The sequence below is a fragment of the Rutidosis leptorrhynchoides genome, chromosome 1 (assembly GCF_046630445.1).
Source record: "Rutidosis leptorrhynchoides isolate AG116_Rl617_1_P2 chromosome 1, CSIRO_AGI_Rlap_v1, whole genome shotgun sequence".
NCBI lineage: Eukaryota > Viridiplantae > Streptophyta > Magnoliopsida > Asterales > Asteraceae > Rutidosis > Rutidosis leptorrhynchoides.
The window spans coordinates 341,107,502-341,125,208 of record NC_092333.1 but is presented as its reverse complement, the minus strand read 5'-3'; the positions used below and the strand labels follow the sequence as shown (position 1 = coordinate 341,125,208).

Genomic DNA, 17,707 nt, shown 5'->3' with positions numbered 1-17,707 from the left:
AACACCTATGAAACTTTTGATTCCTGATTTTAATATTAAATTACTATTACTACTTGCAATATCATTTTAGTTTACTCAATTTTGTTTCTCTTTTATTTTTTTTAATATATTATTAGGTTTTGAAAGTGTGTAATTCACGATCGTTAAAAACGAAAAAAGAACATGTTCTTAGATCAGGCAAAATGTTGTAATATTTTAATTGTTCAATTACAAAAGAAAGAAACTTCATCTAGTTTTCGCTTTTCTCCATCGAAATTAAGAAACTCAACCCTTTCCAGATGATGAGCCGGGCCCGAGAACTTCCTCAAATTCCCAAGAAGATATCTATGTGATCACATGGGCTTGACGAGCCCTCATTCGGACGGTTCGCTACCGTTAGCGGATGAAATATATTTTCGAGTATAGTGTATGTTCTAACACTACGTAACAGGGTACAAAACAGTTAAGTTTTGATAATTGGGTGCTCGCGAACGTGCAACAACTTTTGGAATGCAAACGATTTAGATAATCAACTTTATGGAAATATTAAATCTTGTGGTTCAAACAACGTTACTAATACACCTATGATTTCACCAACGTTTTTTGTTGACAGTTTTCTATATGTTTTCTCCGGTCCTTGAACGCTATGTGATACATGCTTCCGCACTCTTTTTGATACTTGCTTGGATGTCGAGTATACATCCATACATGGAGCATCTTTTGACTTACTTTTAAATCGTGTCGCATAGGTTTCATTTGTACGTTAAACGTTGTAATGTAACTAGTCGTTGAACTACTTTTGTAAACTTGAAACATCTTTACATTTGAAATGAATGCGGCATATTTTGGTCAAATGTCATTTTAAAGACTTATGACCACGTAACAGGACCTAAGTAGACGGCGCCGTCAATGACGATTTTGTCGGGTAGCTACATGTTACTTCACATTGGCCATTTGCCTGAGGGTGCGCGACTGATGTAAATGTTTGTTTTATATTAAGTTCTTGGCACCAATCGCTGAATGAGTTTCCTTCAAATTGTGTACCATTATCACTCACAATTTCATTTGGTATTCCAAATCGACAGACAATGTTTTTCCATACAAAGTTGCGGATCTGCTTGCCCGAAATTGATTTCGGCGGTTTGGCTTCTACCCACTTTGTGAAGTAATCTATAGCTACGACCAAGAATTTTACGCCTCCTGGTCCTGCAGGGAATGCTCCCACTAGGTCGATTGCCCATTTACAGAATGGCCATGGAGACGCGACTGGTATCATTGGATGTCGCGGAGCTTTGCTTACTGGAGCGTGCAGCTGACATGACTGACAATTGCGTATTACCTCCGCGGCATCTCTGTACATTGACAGCCAATAGTATCCGAGCCGCATTATTTTAAACACAACTGTTTTGTGCCCTGAATGCAAAGCGCACATTCCCTCGTGCACTTCTCGTATGATTGACTCTGCTTGAGTTGGATTAAGACACCGCAAATGAGGTCCCAAAAAGGAATCTTTGTATAGAATGCCTTTGTCTAGCAAATACATTGGTGCTTTCATTTTTATCTTTCTTGCCTCTGTTGAATCTATTGGCAATGTACCAGTGTTCAAAAATTCCACTATCGGTGTCATCCATCTTGGCTCATCTTCTTCAACTGCGCCGGATACACCATCTGTATCAATGGATTTAACTTTCACTTCCTCATCTCAAATTTCTTTCTTGAAATGGCTGAATGTTAAGGCGGCCAGCTTACTCAGCGCATCCGCCTTTTTGTTCAATGTCCTTGAAACTTGCGTTATCTGAAATAAATCAAAATCTACCGCGAGTTCTTGCACAAGTTTCAGGTACTTTTGCATCGATTCATCATGTGCTTCGAATATCCCGTTGAATTGATTTGTAACTAACTATGAATCAACGTATACTGACAACTCTTTTACCTCCAAGTATTTTGCTACTCGCATTCAAGATAATAGTGCCTCATACTCGGCTTCATTATTTGTTACAGGGAAGCTAAATCGCAGCGCGAAGGTGTATTCTTCCCCTTCTGGACTTTTTAGGACTATTCCTGCCCCTGCGCCTTCTGGACCACAAGCCCCATCTGTGTGCATTTCCCACAGTTGTTCGGGCGGAGGCGGTATTTCTTTTGACTCATGCGAGATTTCAATGTCTCCGGCTGTTTCAGCCAGATAATCTGCTAGGACTTGCCCTTTTACCGCACTTCTTGATGAGAAGATTATCTCGTACTCACCTAATTCAATAGCCCATTTGGCCATGCGACCAGAATTTTCTGGTTTGCATAGCACCTGTTCAACAATTATCAGCGAATATAAATTTTTGAGAACTTTTTAAGCAATTTTGAGCTTTTGACAATATTTGTTTTTTGTCATACCTGCTTTATTGGTTGGTCCGTTAGGACCATTACTGGATGCGCTTGGAAATATCTCCTTAAGCGTCTAGCTGTATGCACAAGCGCATAAACCAGTTTTTCGATCGCATTGTAATTTAATTCGCGTCCTGTTAAGGCTTTACTAACAAAATATACAAGCATTTGTACTTGTTCGCATAGCATAATATATATGATAAATGACTATTGAATTAGAAATAACTAGGTTTTAATTTGAGGTGCGTACATGTCCCCTGTTTGCTATCAATACTGAACTTATTGCTTCTTTTGATGCCGCTAAGTAAGTATTAGTGTTTCCCCTGCAATAGGCGCAGTCATCTTGGGCAACTCCTTCAACAACTTTTTCATCTCTTGAAAAGAAACTTCTGCTTCCTCTGTTCATTTGAAATCCGTTTTCTTCAAACAATTTTTTAGCGTTCCAAAAAATGGCAGTGATCGTTCTGCAGATTTTGACAAGAATCTCGTCAATGCGGCCAGCTTACCCGTCAAACTTTACACCTCCTTCTTACTTCGAGGTGACTGCATGCTTTCGATAGCTTCTATTTTCTTTGGATTTACGCGTATTCCGCGTTCAGTAATGATATGACCGAGAAACTTTCCTTCTTCTTCTCCAAAGCTACACTTCGACGGGTTCAGGTTCATGTTTATCTTCCTTAATGATGCGAACGTTTCTAATATATCGTCCAATAAACCTTTCTCTGTTGTGCTTTTTATAACCAAGTCGTCCACGTATGCCTCTAAATTTCTGCCAATTTGACTCTTAAAAGCTTCGTCTATTACGCGTTGGTATGTTGCTCCGGCGTTCTTTAAACCAAACGGCATCTTTGTATAACAATAGATGCCTTGGCTTGTGTGAAAGGCAGTTTTGTCCTCATCATTCGCAGCCATCTGTATTTGATGGTATCCTTTATACGCGTCCACAAAACATCTGTACCGGAAACCCGCTAGTGATTCGACTTTCCAATCAATTTCAGGTAAAGGATAATTATCCTTAGGACAAGCTTTATTAATGTCTGTGAAGTCAACACACATGCACCAAGACCCATCGGGCTTTTTTACTAGTACCGGGTTGGCTACCCAAGTCTGGTACCGTACTTCTCACAATATGTTTGCTTTGACCAATTTGTCGACTTCCGCTTTTAACCATTCACTTCTCTCTGGTGCCATACCGCGTTTCTTTTGGCATACAGGCATTAGACTTGGATTTGCGTTAAGCCTATGCTCAGCTATTTCTCTCGGTACCCCGGTCATATCCGCTTCTTTCCATGCGAAAACATCCGTATTGGAAGCTAATATGTTACGAAGCTTAAACTTTGTTTCATCAGATAATCCTCCACCGATCCTGATTTTTTGATCCGAATATCGCGGATTTGCGATTATCATGCAGCTTCGTAACTGTTCTTCTTCGCTAGGCTGTTTCTCTGCATGTTCTACAGCCGCTACACTTGCATCCTGCTTTTCTGACCTTATTGTCGCGATCCCCAATGGAGTTGGTAATTTTATGAGACCGTGCAATGTGGAAGGGATCGCCGTCAACCGCTGCAATGTTGTGCGTCCCAAGAGTGCGTTATATTTTGAGTAAGATCTTACTACAGCAAATTCTACTATTGTACTTCTTACTAATTCCTTATTATCATCATCTACTAACTCTAATTCTAGCTCGATGATCCCAATCGGCCATGCGGATTCGCCAGAAAAACCTGACAATGCGGTGCTGGGAGCTATTAACTTAGCCCGAACTGTTCCTGGTAGCCGCCAGAAGCAATGCTCGTACATTATATCGACGCCGCAACCAGTATCTATGTGCAATATTTTGATCATATACCCACAGCTCTTAACGCATCCTTTAATTGTAATTGGTGCATCTAATGGTTCCTGCGCGACTGCTGGGAACATGATGGGACGTTTTCCCATTTCTCAGGCAATTCTATTTTGCGACGCTGATTTGCTCTTCCGCTGATGACCATGTTGAAAGTTTTGTCCGTTTCCCTTCCATCGTTCTTTTTCTGCCATGGATACTCTTTTTCTCCTTTTGGCTTCTCACTTGTTGCTTTTCCGCCTTTTTTCAAGTGATGCAGTCTTTCTTTTTTAAGTTCGACCACTAACCTTTCGATTAGATGCCGACATTCATTTGTTTCATGACCGTAGTCGTCATGAAAGTCACAAAACTTGCTTTTGTCCCTATTCCCATATTTTGACATAGGGACCGGGGGATCGAAATCTTTGCACACTGCCTCTGTAGCCAAAATTTCTTTTGGCATTTTTGTGAGATGTTTTACTAATGCAACGTTGTCGGTGTGATTATTTATGTACCGCTGACTTCCTCCCCATTTGTTGTTGTTAAACTTACGGCATTTATCATTATTGTAATTACCACCTCGGGACGGCCCATTATTACTGTATCGTTTGCCATGTTCTGACGCTCTCTCATGCGTCCGATAGTAATCGTCATCAATGTCCATGTTCGAAGAGTTGCTTCCGCGATTTTGTTTTATATCTTCTTGCGCACGCATATAGTCATGCGTTTCTTTTATAGCTTCCGCGAAAGTTTCTGGTACTCTTCTGCGCAATCGTTGCCACAAAGAGAGATGTATGTCGGTGTCTATGCAATGTATAAAGCTGAACACCTTCTGACTCTCCGGGAGGTCTTGTATTTTGGCCACTTCCTTGGTGTACCTGTCGATGATTTCCCCCAAACTTTCTTTTTGTTTTTGTTTAATGTCGTGACATTCAACATGTGTTTTTTTACGGGCGTGCAAGTTGTGAAAATTTAATAGGAATCTTGAGCGCAGATCCGCGAAGCCTGTTATGCTTTGCGCTGGTAAATTGTTGAACCATTCCCTCGCTACCCCTTGCAGTACTATTGGTAGCATATGACATGCTACTGCGTCACCTCAGCTATGTGTTCTTGCGGTTCCTTCAAATTTTTACAAAAAATCGTCTGAATCTGACAATCCATCGTAACTTCCCAATGTTAAGGGTACCACAGGCGCTACTATGAAAGGATGATTTGCAATATGTGGTATAAACTTTTCAGTTGTAGGAGCTAGCTCGAGACTTTGCCTAGCTTTTTGTCCTTGCATTACCGCGAACCAGTTGTTCATGAATTCTTGAACTCTTGCTGGCTCATTAAAAGCTGGTGCCAAATGCGGCGGTGCGACTTGCTGCAGCTAAGATATAAAACTATTCGGTTGGGTCGAGACGTATTGCATCCCGCTATATTGGTTGCTTGCAACATTAGGGATAGGTTGCGAAGACGCATACGTCGTTGACCCTCGTTGCGGTGTCAGCGTAATATATGAACCATCTTGATTTCTCAGACCCATCTGCCTGATTCTTTCCTGAGCATTCTCGGTGGTAACCCTTTCAATGGGAGTTTCAGGTTCAACCGAAGTGATGATTGTCATGGTGCCCACATAGGTAGTTTTAACTTTGAAACCTGGTGGAATGGTTTCGCTTGGAGAACTGAAGCTCAAATTTTTTGGAGGCAGATCCTCGAATGGTTTGAAGCTAGTTCCTGTTTCTAACACGCTTCCATCGGGAGAGTGCCACCAATTCTTAGATGATTCTTTTAGGACCGTTTCTGATGCAACTGGTCATGTTTCGACGTTTGATGTCGATGGAGGCTTCGATGTGCCCTTGACTGGTGCAGGTGGCGTCAATGGTGTATTCATGACAGTCGCTGCAGGTGTTTGAAACCCTGGACTTACGGGAGAATCCGATCACCCCTGATTTTTGGCATTCTTACTTCCTCCACCCATTCTCGCTGACAATTTTGAAAACCTGAAAGTAACCGATTGGTTAAACAAAAAGGTTTTACGGAAAGAAGATATATATAATAAATTATACACAACATAAATTCCAAACTTATTTGTTCATATAACCGGTCCCACGGATGGCGCCAAATGATCAAGCATATTTTCACGAGGTCAAGGTGAACCTACGCTTGAGTGCATAATAGGGTTTAAGGACTAATAACATTCGGACCTCCGACGCTTAGTCGTGGATAACCCACATCGGTATCGTTTCGATTCCGACAGGGTGGCCGATTTGAGACTCCACAACAACCCAGCATACGGGGTTGAGTGGCCCAAAGACATGAAGGTTTTACAGTTCAAGACAAACCTGAAAGTATTTACGTATTTGGATCGTATGAAGCTTTGTTCGTACGATGGTGATATGTATCAGTAACCGAATCCCTTTTTAGGGTTTATGAGCTATGTATTTATAGGCTCACGAATTAGGGTTTCAATAGAATCCTTTCCCTAATTAAATGCGATCTCTTCCCAACTAACTTTCATTATTTAAGGAAAAGAAACCCGAATTGATTATACCGTACATTATTCTAGAATGTACTGGTCCTTATGCAAGTATACGAAACTCACATTTAATGGTATAGGCGCATAGAGTGCGACTATACCCGTGTCATACGTCTTATATGACAATCAGTGTGCGGTTCGGAGTTTTGGATGCGTTATCCGCATAGTCTTGCGGATATGCGTATCATTAATTGATAAAGTGAAAGACGATCATCAGGGCCCAAAACAATCATCAAACATCCTATTCTATCATCTTAATATCATTGCACTCAATCCATAATTAGGTAACTCTTTAATATAGAATTGATCAAAAAACAAGAATAAAATATATATTCAAGTCATCAAAATGAATATAAGCGGAAGATACAAAGAAAACACACTTTAATGATCTCAACTAGGATACATCGAGCCCGTTTTAGAAAACAAAATAAACGATGGCTCTCACAATTATAGTATTGACATACATCATAAAGAGACCAGAGTTAAAAATTAACCGTGAATTATAATCCACTAATGGCTATCACAATTATAGTATTGACCAGAAAAACAGAACTTTATATTAGACGCACTATAGAAAGCTTTCAACATAATTTCAACTATGCTCATTCAAACGAGAACTCACCATCAAAGAAGGCTTCACAACAACAACAACAACAACAACAACAATACTCAATCACACACATGTAGAGTGTGGGGGGTGGGACTTAGACAATCATTCCTCTACCCTAGGACAAAGAGAGGTCATTTGACCACCCCGAGTGAAACGCTCACAAGGGTAGAGAAAGTCCTCCCTCTCTATGTTCGACGGATAAAAAGATTGATTCTAACGGACCTCCGGCCACAAAGATGAAAAAAAAAATTGATAAATAAATACATAATTCGTAAAAAGGAAAAGTCGACGCCATGAAAATGGTGGAACAAATTTCCATGAGTTTTAAGTGTTGCCTGGGATTCGATTTAGGCTCTAAGCTACAGTCAAGTCGCCAATAAGTAGACGCTTGTTGTTGTTGTTGTTTGAATGATTTAAAAGATTAAAAGATTTTATTCTACGATAGTCTTAAAACTGTTGTTAATATGCTTATAATGCTTATAAATTGTCAATACCCATCATCTAAAACTTAACATCTTAAGGAAAACTCATATAATTATCGTTAGAGAAATTTAAATTTAATTAAAAAAAATACGTGGAGCAGTTTAAACATTAGAAACTTCGAGTTCTTTCAAGCAAAATGCAAACAAATGATTAAAATCTAGCAGTTGAATATTAAGTGGACCCTATCCCTAATTTTTACTCCGTTTAAAAAGTTTAAAAACACAAAAAAAATAGCCACCTTCTTCTCTCTCTGTATCTATCCCCCACTATATAAACAAACTTCCAAATTAAGAGTTCAACAACACATTATTATTAGCTTCCATTTCATTCACAAAATCTGCTCTTGTTTCCTTCTCAATAACAACCGTTACATCAATCCCACTTACTACTGTCAACAAATTTGGTTCAATTCCCACTTCAAAAAAGGTACTTAATTTCCATATTTTAAGCTCAATTCCCATCTGGGTGTTTGTTATTTTTGTATATTTCATCTGGGTTTCTGTTTTTTATTTGACTATTTTATAATGGTAATATATCAGGGTTAAAATTGCAATGGGTGACACTCTAGGATTAGGTCTGGTGAAACGAACCAGTTCATTTGGTAGAAAAAGGATTTTGATATTAAATCATATGGATTTTGATACAATTGATGCTACCACAACCAAAATCCAACAGTTTTCTGATGATAATAATTCTTTGCTTGAAGCTCTCCCTCAAGAAATCTTGGTAAGTTCCAGTTTTTAATCATTTTTTTTTTTTTTTTTTTTTTTTTTTTTACAGTTATTAGTTTTCCGTCACTTCATTTTTTGTTTATTTGTAGCAAATTATATTCTTAATGGAAATGTGAAGAAAAATGAACATTTTAAATAACTAGTATGGTTATGGTTATGGTTATGGTTATTTCACACACATATTTTATTTCTGATTTTTCACACATTTATAGTGTTTGCATTTGAGATATATTTAATTGGTTTACCCCTATATTTTGAACAGATTAAGATATTATGTGGAGTTGATCACGATGATTTAAAGAGCCTTTTCCATGTATCTAAACCGATTCGAGAAGCTGTAAGTTGTATATACTAGAATTAATAGTACTTTATTTGCAATATAAACTGTATTAAAACGTTGTACTAATTAGAATTTACAAAATATAGGCTCTGATTGCAAAGAAATGGCATTTTGAATATAGTACACCTAAAAAGTTCCCAGCTTTTAGGTGTTCATTAAACTTGGAGGAGTCCCTATCAAGCGAATTCAAAGAAATTGAAGCTCCAAATGCTCCAAAGCGATCAAGAATATTCCGTTCTCGATGGATTGAAAAGGACTCGGCCGATATATGTGTTTCTTTGTTTGCTTTTTCGTCAATAGATAAAGCATAAGAACATTGATAATGGCCGTTAGATATCTTATTTATTTACACAGTATCATTTCAATGATACTCGTGCATCAAGATTCATCGTATTGGTGATGGTCTGATGAATTAGAGTTGGGTGATTTGGCTTTTTTATGTGTAGATAGGATTAATTTTAGGTATAATTTTGTGTCTAGCAAATGGTGTGTTTATAAGTGCTAGAAAGGTTTCTTCAATCTTTTCATTGAAGATGTGTGATGTGCTTTAGGCGTTTGTACATTTTGTGTGTTTTCTCAGGGTTAGAAGAACTAGTTTTGTTTGATCTTTATTCTAATAAAAAGGTCGTGTGCTATTCTGTTTTTGGATCATTTTTTTTAGCAAATTGTAGATTACAATATTCATTGTGCAATGTACAAGTGTGTGTTCATATGTTTTTGGAGGGAAACCAAAATACTAAATGAATGGGATCAAAAGAAATCAAAGATAGTGGGTATTGTTTGAACATAAATTTGAGTGTGGTCAAAAAGAAATAAAGATGCCTATTTTTTTCATCGTTAAGCTATTTAATACGGAGTAATGTTTATTTTTTTTTATTGATTCTTAAAGCTTTTTATTTGTTTTCTCTTAAAATTGTTAGTAATTTTTTATATTAGGAAAAAAAAAAAACACAAGTTTGTAAATTGTAAGTGAGAAATATTTTATCATATAATGAAAGCACGCATCAAAATAAAAAACATTCCTGGCCATACTCGAAGCCAGAAAGCGAAGACAAAAACAACACAACAACTACACAAACAATAAACCAACCTAACAAAACAATAAACAAATCCAACAATCTCGCACAACTAAAAAATGCAACAAACATAATAAAACTACACCAACGAAACAACAAACTAAAATCATAACCAAACAAGACCGACAAACCAACCAAACTGACACTAAGCTTCTTTGCTATAAAAAATTGTTATTAGGTACTCCGTACTAGGGGTGTCAGGTGTGTATAGTTCGGGAAAGAACCGAAGACCGGACCGGAACCGAACTAGACCGAGGAGTTTCAGTACGGTCCACGGTCCTCTATTTAACCCATTTTCGGTTCGGGATGAACCATACCCGAAATTTTCGGGAAAAGAACTCAACCGAGATGCAATGGTGAGTTACGTTATTTTTTAAGTTTCTGCATATCAAATATGTGCCTTAATGTGATTATGTTTATATAATAATATATTTTCCGTATAATAAATATAACTTTCCTTAATTACTAAACTTTCTTATAGATAAACATCAATATAACAATCATATGTGTATGTTCTGTAATCTATACAATTCCACCGTATCAGTCAAACAATCACATAAACCCTAACCTACCTCTTACGTGATCGAGCCTTCAATGTAAGCTTCAACATCTCTTTTTACTTTTGTTGCTATGTGCATTTAGTGCTTGATTATTTGAATGACAATGAAATGGAGAACGTTAAAGTTAGTGATCAAGGGACTATGAAATATTAAAATAGTTACTATTAAGAGATTTTATTCATTACTTAATTTTTTTTTAACATTAGCACCTTAGTTTTTTTTTTTTTTTTTTTTTTTTTTTTTTTTTTTTTTCATTAGACTTGTGTTTGATCTATTAGACAATTATGTATTTTTAATCCCTTCTAGTTCCTTTTGTTAATAATTGAAAACTAAAGATTGAATGATGTTTATGAATGCTTAATCAGTTTTCTTATTGATTTAAAGTTAATTGTTACATTGGCAAGGTGTGCTTATATGCACATACAACATAACAGTCACTTCTAATTGGAGTTAGGCTCCATTACAACTTTTGGAACCACTATGATAAAGAAGGAAAGAAACTGTTGTTGTCTGTAGCTATCCGTTGGTCTTGTGCATTCTTGTGATCTTCTAAATTAGGAAGTGATGAAGTTGACCACTTCTGATCCTAAAGTTAAGTTACCTAATATGGTAACTTGGCCTTGATGCAATATTCTAACACTCCCCCTCAAGTTGAATAGTGGGGTTTCCAATATTCAACTTGTCAAGAACATCGCTGAAGAGTCTTCTGTTGACTGATTTGGTGAGGATGTCAGCTAGCTGGTCTTCGGATCTGATTGATGGAAGGGAAATGATTTCATCATCTAATTTTTGTCTAATAAAATGTCGATCAACTTCCACATGTTTGGTTCGGTCATGTTGAACTGGATTTTCTGATATGGCAATGGCTGCTTCGTTATCACGTAATATCTGAATGCTATCTTCTGGTGGAAATTCGATCTCTGTTAGAAGTTTTCGGGTCCACAATGCTTCTACAACTCCTTTGGCTATCCCTCTAAACTCTGATTCTGCACTTGATAGAGAAACAACCTTTTGTTTCTTGTTTTTCCATGCAACTAAATTACCTCCGACTATTGTAAAGAATCCGGATGTAAGATCTTCTATCCCCTTTTTCTCCAGCCCAACTTGCATCTGTATATATTTGAGTTCTTAGATGCCCATTTCTTTTGAAAACAACTCCATGATCCGCTATTTTCTTCAAATATCTGATGATTCTCATTACGGCTTCCATATGGTGAACCTGTGGTTGATGCATGAATTGACTCACAACTCCAACTGCATGTGCTATATCAGGTCGAGTATGAGCAAGATAGATGAGTTTTTCCACCATCCTTTGGTATTGCCCTTTATCAGCAAGATCAGCTTCATCTTCCATATATAGCTTCTGGTTTGGAATCATTGGAGTATCAGCTGGTTTGCAATCAATCATACCTGTTTCTGCAAGAAAATCAAGAACATAGTTCTTTTGACAGATAAATATTCCCTGTTGGGATCGTAACACCTCAATCCCCAAAAAATATTTAAGTCTCTCCAAGTCTTTCATTTCAAATTCTTTAAATAAGTTCACTTTTAAGTTAGAAATTTCCTCTTTATCATTTCCTGTTATTATCATATCATCAACATAAATGATTAAACAAGTAATCAAATTTCCTTTTCGTTTAAAGAAGAGAGTATGATCCGAGTTACTTTGTTTGAAATCGTATTTTTTCATAAATAAAGTAAATCTCCCAAACCAAGCCCGTGAGGATTTTTTTAACCCATATAAAGCCTTTTTAAGTAGACAAACTTCTCTGTTTTTGAAGTTGTCACTGAATCCCGGTAGTGCTTCCATATAGACTTCTTCCTTTAATTCGCCATGTAGAAAAGCATTCTTCACATCAAATTGGTGAAGTGGCCAATCTTCATTTGCAGCGATAGAAAAGAGAACTCTAATGGTATCAATTTTCGCAACTGGTGAGAAGGTTTCGGAGTAATCGATCCCATATGTCTGAGTGTACCCTTTTGCAACCAGTCGAGCTTTGTATCTTTCAATAGTTCCATCTGGTTTATATTTTATCGTAAATACCCATCGACATCCCACTGGTTTCTTTCCTTGAGGCATGGCACATTTTTCCCACGTGTTATTATCATTCAAAGCTTTCATTTCAACCTCAATTGCTTCTTTCCAGTTTTTTGATTTTAGAGCTTGTTCAACGGAGGTTGGAATATTTTCGGAGTAGATTGCGGAATTAAATTTATGAGCTTCTTTTGACAGATTTCCCTGTGTTATATTAGCCATAGGATATCTAGATCTTTGCGCTTCTTTTTCTGGTGAGTATCGTTTAGGAGGGACACCTCTATTGACTCTTTGAGGTAGGACATATCGTTGGGTGGTTTCATCGAAATTTGTGTCATTTTGTTCCTCATGGGTTTGATGTTCATTTTTCGAGGAGGTTTCAGTGGTCTCATGGTTTGATGTGATAGTTTCTGTGGATTCATGGTCTTGTGTTGGCTCAGGATTTAGTGTTGGAGTTTGTATAGGTTCGGGGTTTTGTGTTGGCTCGGGGTCTTGTGTTCGAGGAGGTTCAGGGTTTTGTGTTTGAGGTGTTTGAGGTGTTTGATGTGGAACCCATGTTATCCAACTGAGAGTGTCATTACTTTCATTCTCTCCCTCACTCGTGAGTTGGGTATTTTTCTAGAAATATTCAGTTTCAACAAAATCACAGTTCATTGTGGTAAAAACATGACGTCTTTTGGGACTGTAACACCGATATCCTTTTTGGTTTATTCCATAGCCAACCATGACACATTTTTCCGCACATGGATCAAGTTTGGTACGCTCATGTTTAGGGATATGGACAAAGACCGAGCACCCAAATATTCGAGGTTCAATGCTAAATGAAGTCGGGAGGTTATGGAATTAGGAAAAGGGTATCTTTGGGGGTTTTTGTGCCCAAAACTTTAGTCGGTAAACGGTTGATAAGGTAGGTAGCGGAAGCAAGAGCTTCGGGTCAAAAACTTTTCAGAACTTTAGATTCAATTAATAAAGCTCTTGTCATTTCTAATAGTAGTCGATTTTTCCGTTCGATAAAAAGATTTTGAATGAATATTGATAAAAAGAAGATTAGGGTTAAAATATGATCATGATCTTTGTGTTAAAGTTGATTAAAATAGATAAAGATTATGTATACGAATAGATTATGGCTAATAAGATTATTAGTTGTTTTGTTAAAAAGTTATGGTTTTATGTTTAGTAAAGAGTAATGATAATAATAATACATGTGCATGCATGCATGCATACGTATTGTATGTAAATATATATAAGTAGGTATATGCTTGTGTATATGCATATGTATACATAGGTATATATGTATGAGTATATATGTATGTATATGTACGTGTGTATGTATGTATGAATGTGTATTGTGTAAGTTATATAAGTTAGTAAACATAATTGATGTTTTAGCAGAGTAGTATATAAAATAGCTTATATTTTTACAGGAAATACTATTAAATACGATACAATTTTACACAAGATATTTATTTATTTAGAGAATGGATATACTTAAACCTTGCTACAACACTTATAGGCAGTGTACCTAATCGTACAGTAGTGTAGTTTTTAGTAAGTCCGGTTCGTTCCACAGGGAATCTTTTTAAACAAAGCTTAACGCTATATTAGTTTACTTTTATAAAAATACAAATATATATATAAGTAATATTATTATTATAAAGGGGGGTTTTTACCGTTTAATGACCGGTTTGTCGATTTTAAAACTTTAGTCGCAGTTAAAACCAAATGTAAAATATTAAAAATAAATACAAGACTTAAATTAAAGCGTAAAGTAAATAACGATAATGAAATTGCGAATAATAAAAGTGCGATAAAATAAACTTGCGATAATTAAAAAGTACGATAATTAAAAGTGCAATTAAATAAAATAACAATAAAAATGCGATAATTAGAAGTGCAATTAAATATAAAATAAAGGAAATTAAATATGAAATAAAAGAATTATGCTTATTTAAACTTCCGTAATCATGATGTTTGACGTGTTGATTTTAGTTTTATGCCCATGGGTTAATTGTCCTTTGTCCTGGATTATTTAATATGTCCGTCTGGTTTTTGTCCATAACAGTCAATCATTCATAAATATAAAGTGCGAGTATCCTCGTCAAATTATCCTTATACCCGAAGTTAAATATTCCAACTAATTGGGGACTTAAACTGTAACAAGATTTTAATACTTTGTTTAATAATTACACCAGGATGTCGACTGAGTGTAATCCAAGGTTTTAATATTTTGTTATCAATTATACCAAGTGTCCTTGTACATAATTTCACCCCTGTTTTAATTATTCTAGTGGCTATTAATCCATTCCCGTGTCCGGTTAAATGAACGATTATTCGTACATATAAATACCCCGCCCATCGTGTCCGATCGAGTGTATATGGTAATTTATAGGGACGCCCAATTGTAAATCTTTATATTAACATTAACAAACTATCATTTAGTTGAACAAATATAAAGCCCATTAATAGCTCATAGTCTAATTTCCACAAGTGTCGTTCTTTTGTCCAAATCCCAATTATGGTATAAAGCCCAATTACCCAATTTTAGTAATTAGCCCAACATCATGATTACTTCGGATTAAATAAGCATAATAATAACTTAGCTACGAGACATTAAATTAAAAAGGTTGAACATAACTTACAATGATTAAAAATAGCGTAGCGTTACACGGACAGAATTTCGACTTACACCCTTACAATATTCGCTAACATACCCTTATTATTAGGATTAAAAATTAAAATTAAAATTAAAATATAAATTATATATATATTTTTACGTATATATTGAGAGAGAGATAGATATTAGATATTGAAAAATGATCAGAATTCGGTTGGCTTTATAGGGAGTTTCAGACTTTGGGGCTCCGCGACTCGCGGCATTTTTTGCCTTCAAACTCCGCGAGTCGCGGAGTTTGTAAATACAGCTCACACAATTTGGAGTCTTTCTTGCCGACGGTTTTTATTTATTTATATAATATATAAATAATTATAAGAATTATTTAAATATTATATTATATTTATGTGCATAGTTGACTTGTAATTTTTAGTCCGTTGCGTCGAGCGTTGAGAGTTGACTCATATCCCGGTTCCAGATTTTCGAACGTCCTTGCGTACAATTTAATATCTTGTACTTTGCGTTTTGAATCTTTTACTCTTGTAATTTCGAGACGTTTCTTATCAATAATTGGAACCTCTTTGATTGTCTTTTGTACTTTTGAGCTTTTTGGTCATTTGCGTCTTCAATTCGTCGAATCTGTCTTTTGTCTTCACCTTTTATCATTTAAACGAATATCACTTTTAAATAGAACAATTGCAACTAAAAGCTTGTCTTTCTTGAGGAATAATGCTATGAAATATATGTTCGTTTTTAGCATTATCAAATATTCCCACACTTGAGCGTTGCTTGTCCTCAAGCAATATCGTCTTGAAATACTAGAATCACTTCTTTATTCTTCACACTTTGTACATCAGTGATTTCTATACGGCGGTATAAACAATGGTAGTAACGATATGGTTTACAGTCCCACATGACTATAAAAAATTTAGATCCATTAAGGAAATTGGATCTTTATGAAAACATTTGATCTTTTGAAAATTAAATCTAGTTTTTACCCTAGATAAGTTTTCCGAAATAACCCTTCACCGGTGTTTACAAATTTTTTTTTTTTTTTTTTTTTTTTTTTTTTTGTGTGGTGTTGGTGGGTTTTAGATTTGAAAATTTTAGCTCAAAACTTATGGTTTTGTGTCACCCACTTGCTAACCTTGTATTTGGAAAGCAACACGTCCAGTTTACTTGTCCCGTATATTACCTTTCGGTAAACTACCGTCCGGTTGTAAAGGAAAGCGTTGAACAAGCAACTGTTAAGGCAATGTCCCCTGACATACTTTTAATTATGGTCTATAACGTGTCGGACGCAATTACTATCCTTGGTAGGAGTAATAGTAAAGCTCACCTGTAATGACCCGCACTTTTTCGATCATTCTATATTTATAAGATTAATATTTACATAAATTAAACCTTACCAACATGACAAGCAATCCAAATTATTGAGACTTATGTCTTCGAAAAGAGTTTTACACAACGTTTGACCGTCCAATTTGACCGATGATATCACGAACTATATAACATACGATAATTATACGTTTATGTATACATATGTATTTATATATATTTAACATGATCTAAGGATGTTTAACATCTCATTGGGTACTAATAACAATGAGTTATAAGTATATTTTGAAACTACTAACTTAAGTTTTCAAAACGATAACTATACGTAACGTTCTTCGACATAAATACTTATAACCTATAATACTTATACATGCATCGTATAGATATGTATTTTATCACTTTTAAAGGGCTTACATACATAAAACAATATAAGTATATTTACAAAAGATAGCTATATTTGAATCCTCGTTCCGTTTTCTCAAAGATTTCTACACGTATATCTTGGGTATATGTACCCGTATCATACGCAGCTTCTAGATGTATTTACTATTGGTATATACCAATAAAAATCTGCTCCTTAGCAGCCTTAAATGATTAAGAAACATGTGGAACCAACCATTTGTCAAGTAGCATGAATTATTTAGCAAGAAAACAAAGTTAGGTATCTTTTTTTTCCTTTATAACCTAAAAACGTTTTTATGCATGCACACCATTTCTTCACCCCATTTTCTCATACTTACACTCTCATTTCTCTCTCAAAATACTCTTAACTTCATACTTGATCATCTCCAAGCATTTTCCCCATCATTTAGCTTCAAAAACAACACTTAAACCTCATAAGAAAACCTTACAAAAACACTTCAAGAAATCCTTCCAAGAACACCAACTTACTTCCAATCTTTCATCCAATTCCATCACCCTTTTAGTTCTAGGTTCTTACTCCTCTTTTACAGCAACCTTGTCCAAGGAACTTGAGGTAGTAACTATGTTCATAACCTTATTCGATTCATATATATATAGCTATCTTATTTTGTGGTATAAAATTTTAACAACAAGAACATAGTTTGAATGTTTTCAAACTTGTTTGCAAACTAAATAGATCCTTCTAACTTAACTTTTAAAATACTCCAAGACCTGTAATATAACTTAAATATATGCTAATTTAACAAGGTATAACTTGGTTTTTCAAAGATTATCTTAAAAACTGTTTTTACGACGTCGGAGT

At 35.7% G+C, this 17,707-nt stretch overlaps 1 protein-coding gene across 1 annotated transcript; it reads left to right on the top strand.

Annotated features, from left to right (window-relative positions):
- The first annotated feature begins 7,211 nt into the window (after positions 1 to 7,211).
- Positions 7,212 to 9,173, top strand: LOC139899617 (F-box protein At4g05010-like). The gene is made up of 4 exons (XM_071882450.1): positions 7,212 to 7,381; positions 8,331 to 8,517; positions 8,785 to 8,859; positions 8,949 to 9,173. Exons 1-4 carry the CDS (start codon positions 7,212 to 7,214, stop codon positions 9,171 to 9,173), a joined length of 657 nt encoding a protein of 218 aa, XP_071738551.1.
- Positions 9,174 to 17,707: the final 8,534 nt, after the last annotated feature.

Coding starts and splice junctions, on each gene's coding strand:
- LOC139899617 (XM_071882450.1), top strand. CDS start 7,212: ATGGCTATCACAATTATAGTATTGACCAGAAAAACAGAACTTTATATT. Junction 7,382..8,330: donor CAATACTCAATCACACACAT/GTAGAGTGTGGG, acceptor GTAATATATCAG/GGTTAAAATTGCAATGGGTG. Junction 8,860..8,948: donor CTAAACCGATTCGAGAAGCT/GTAAGTTGTATA, acceptor TACAAAATATAG/GCTCTGATTGCAAAGAAATG.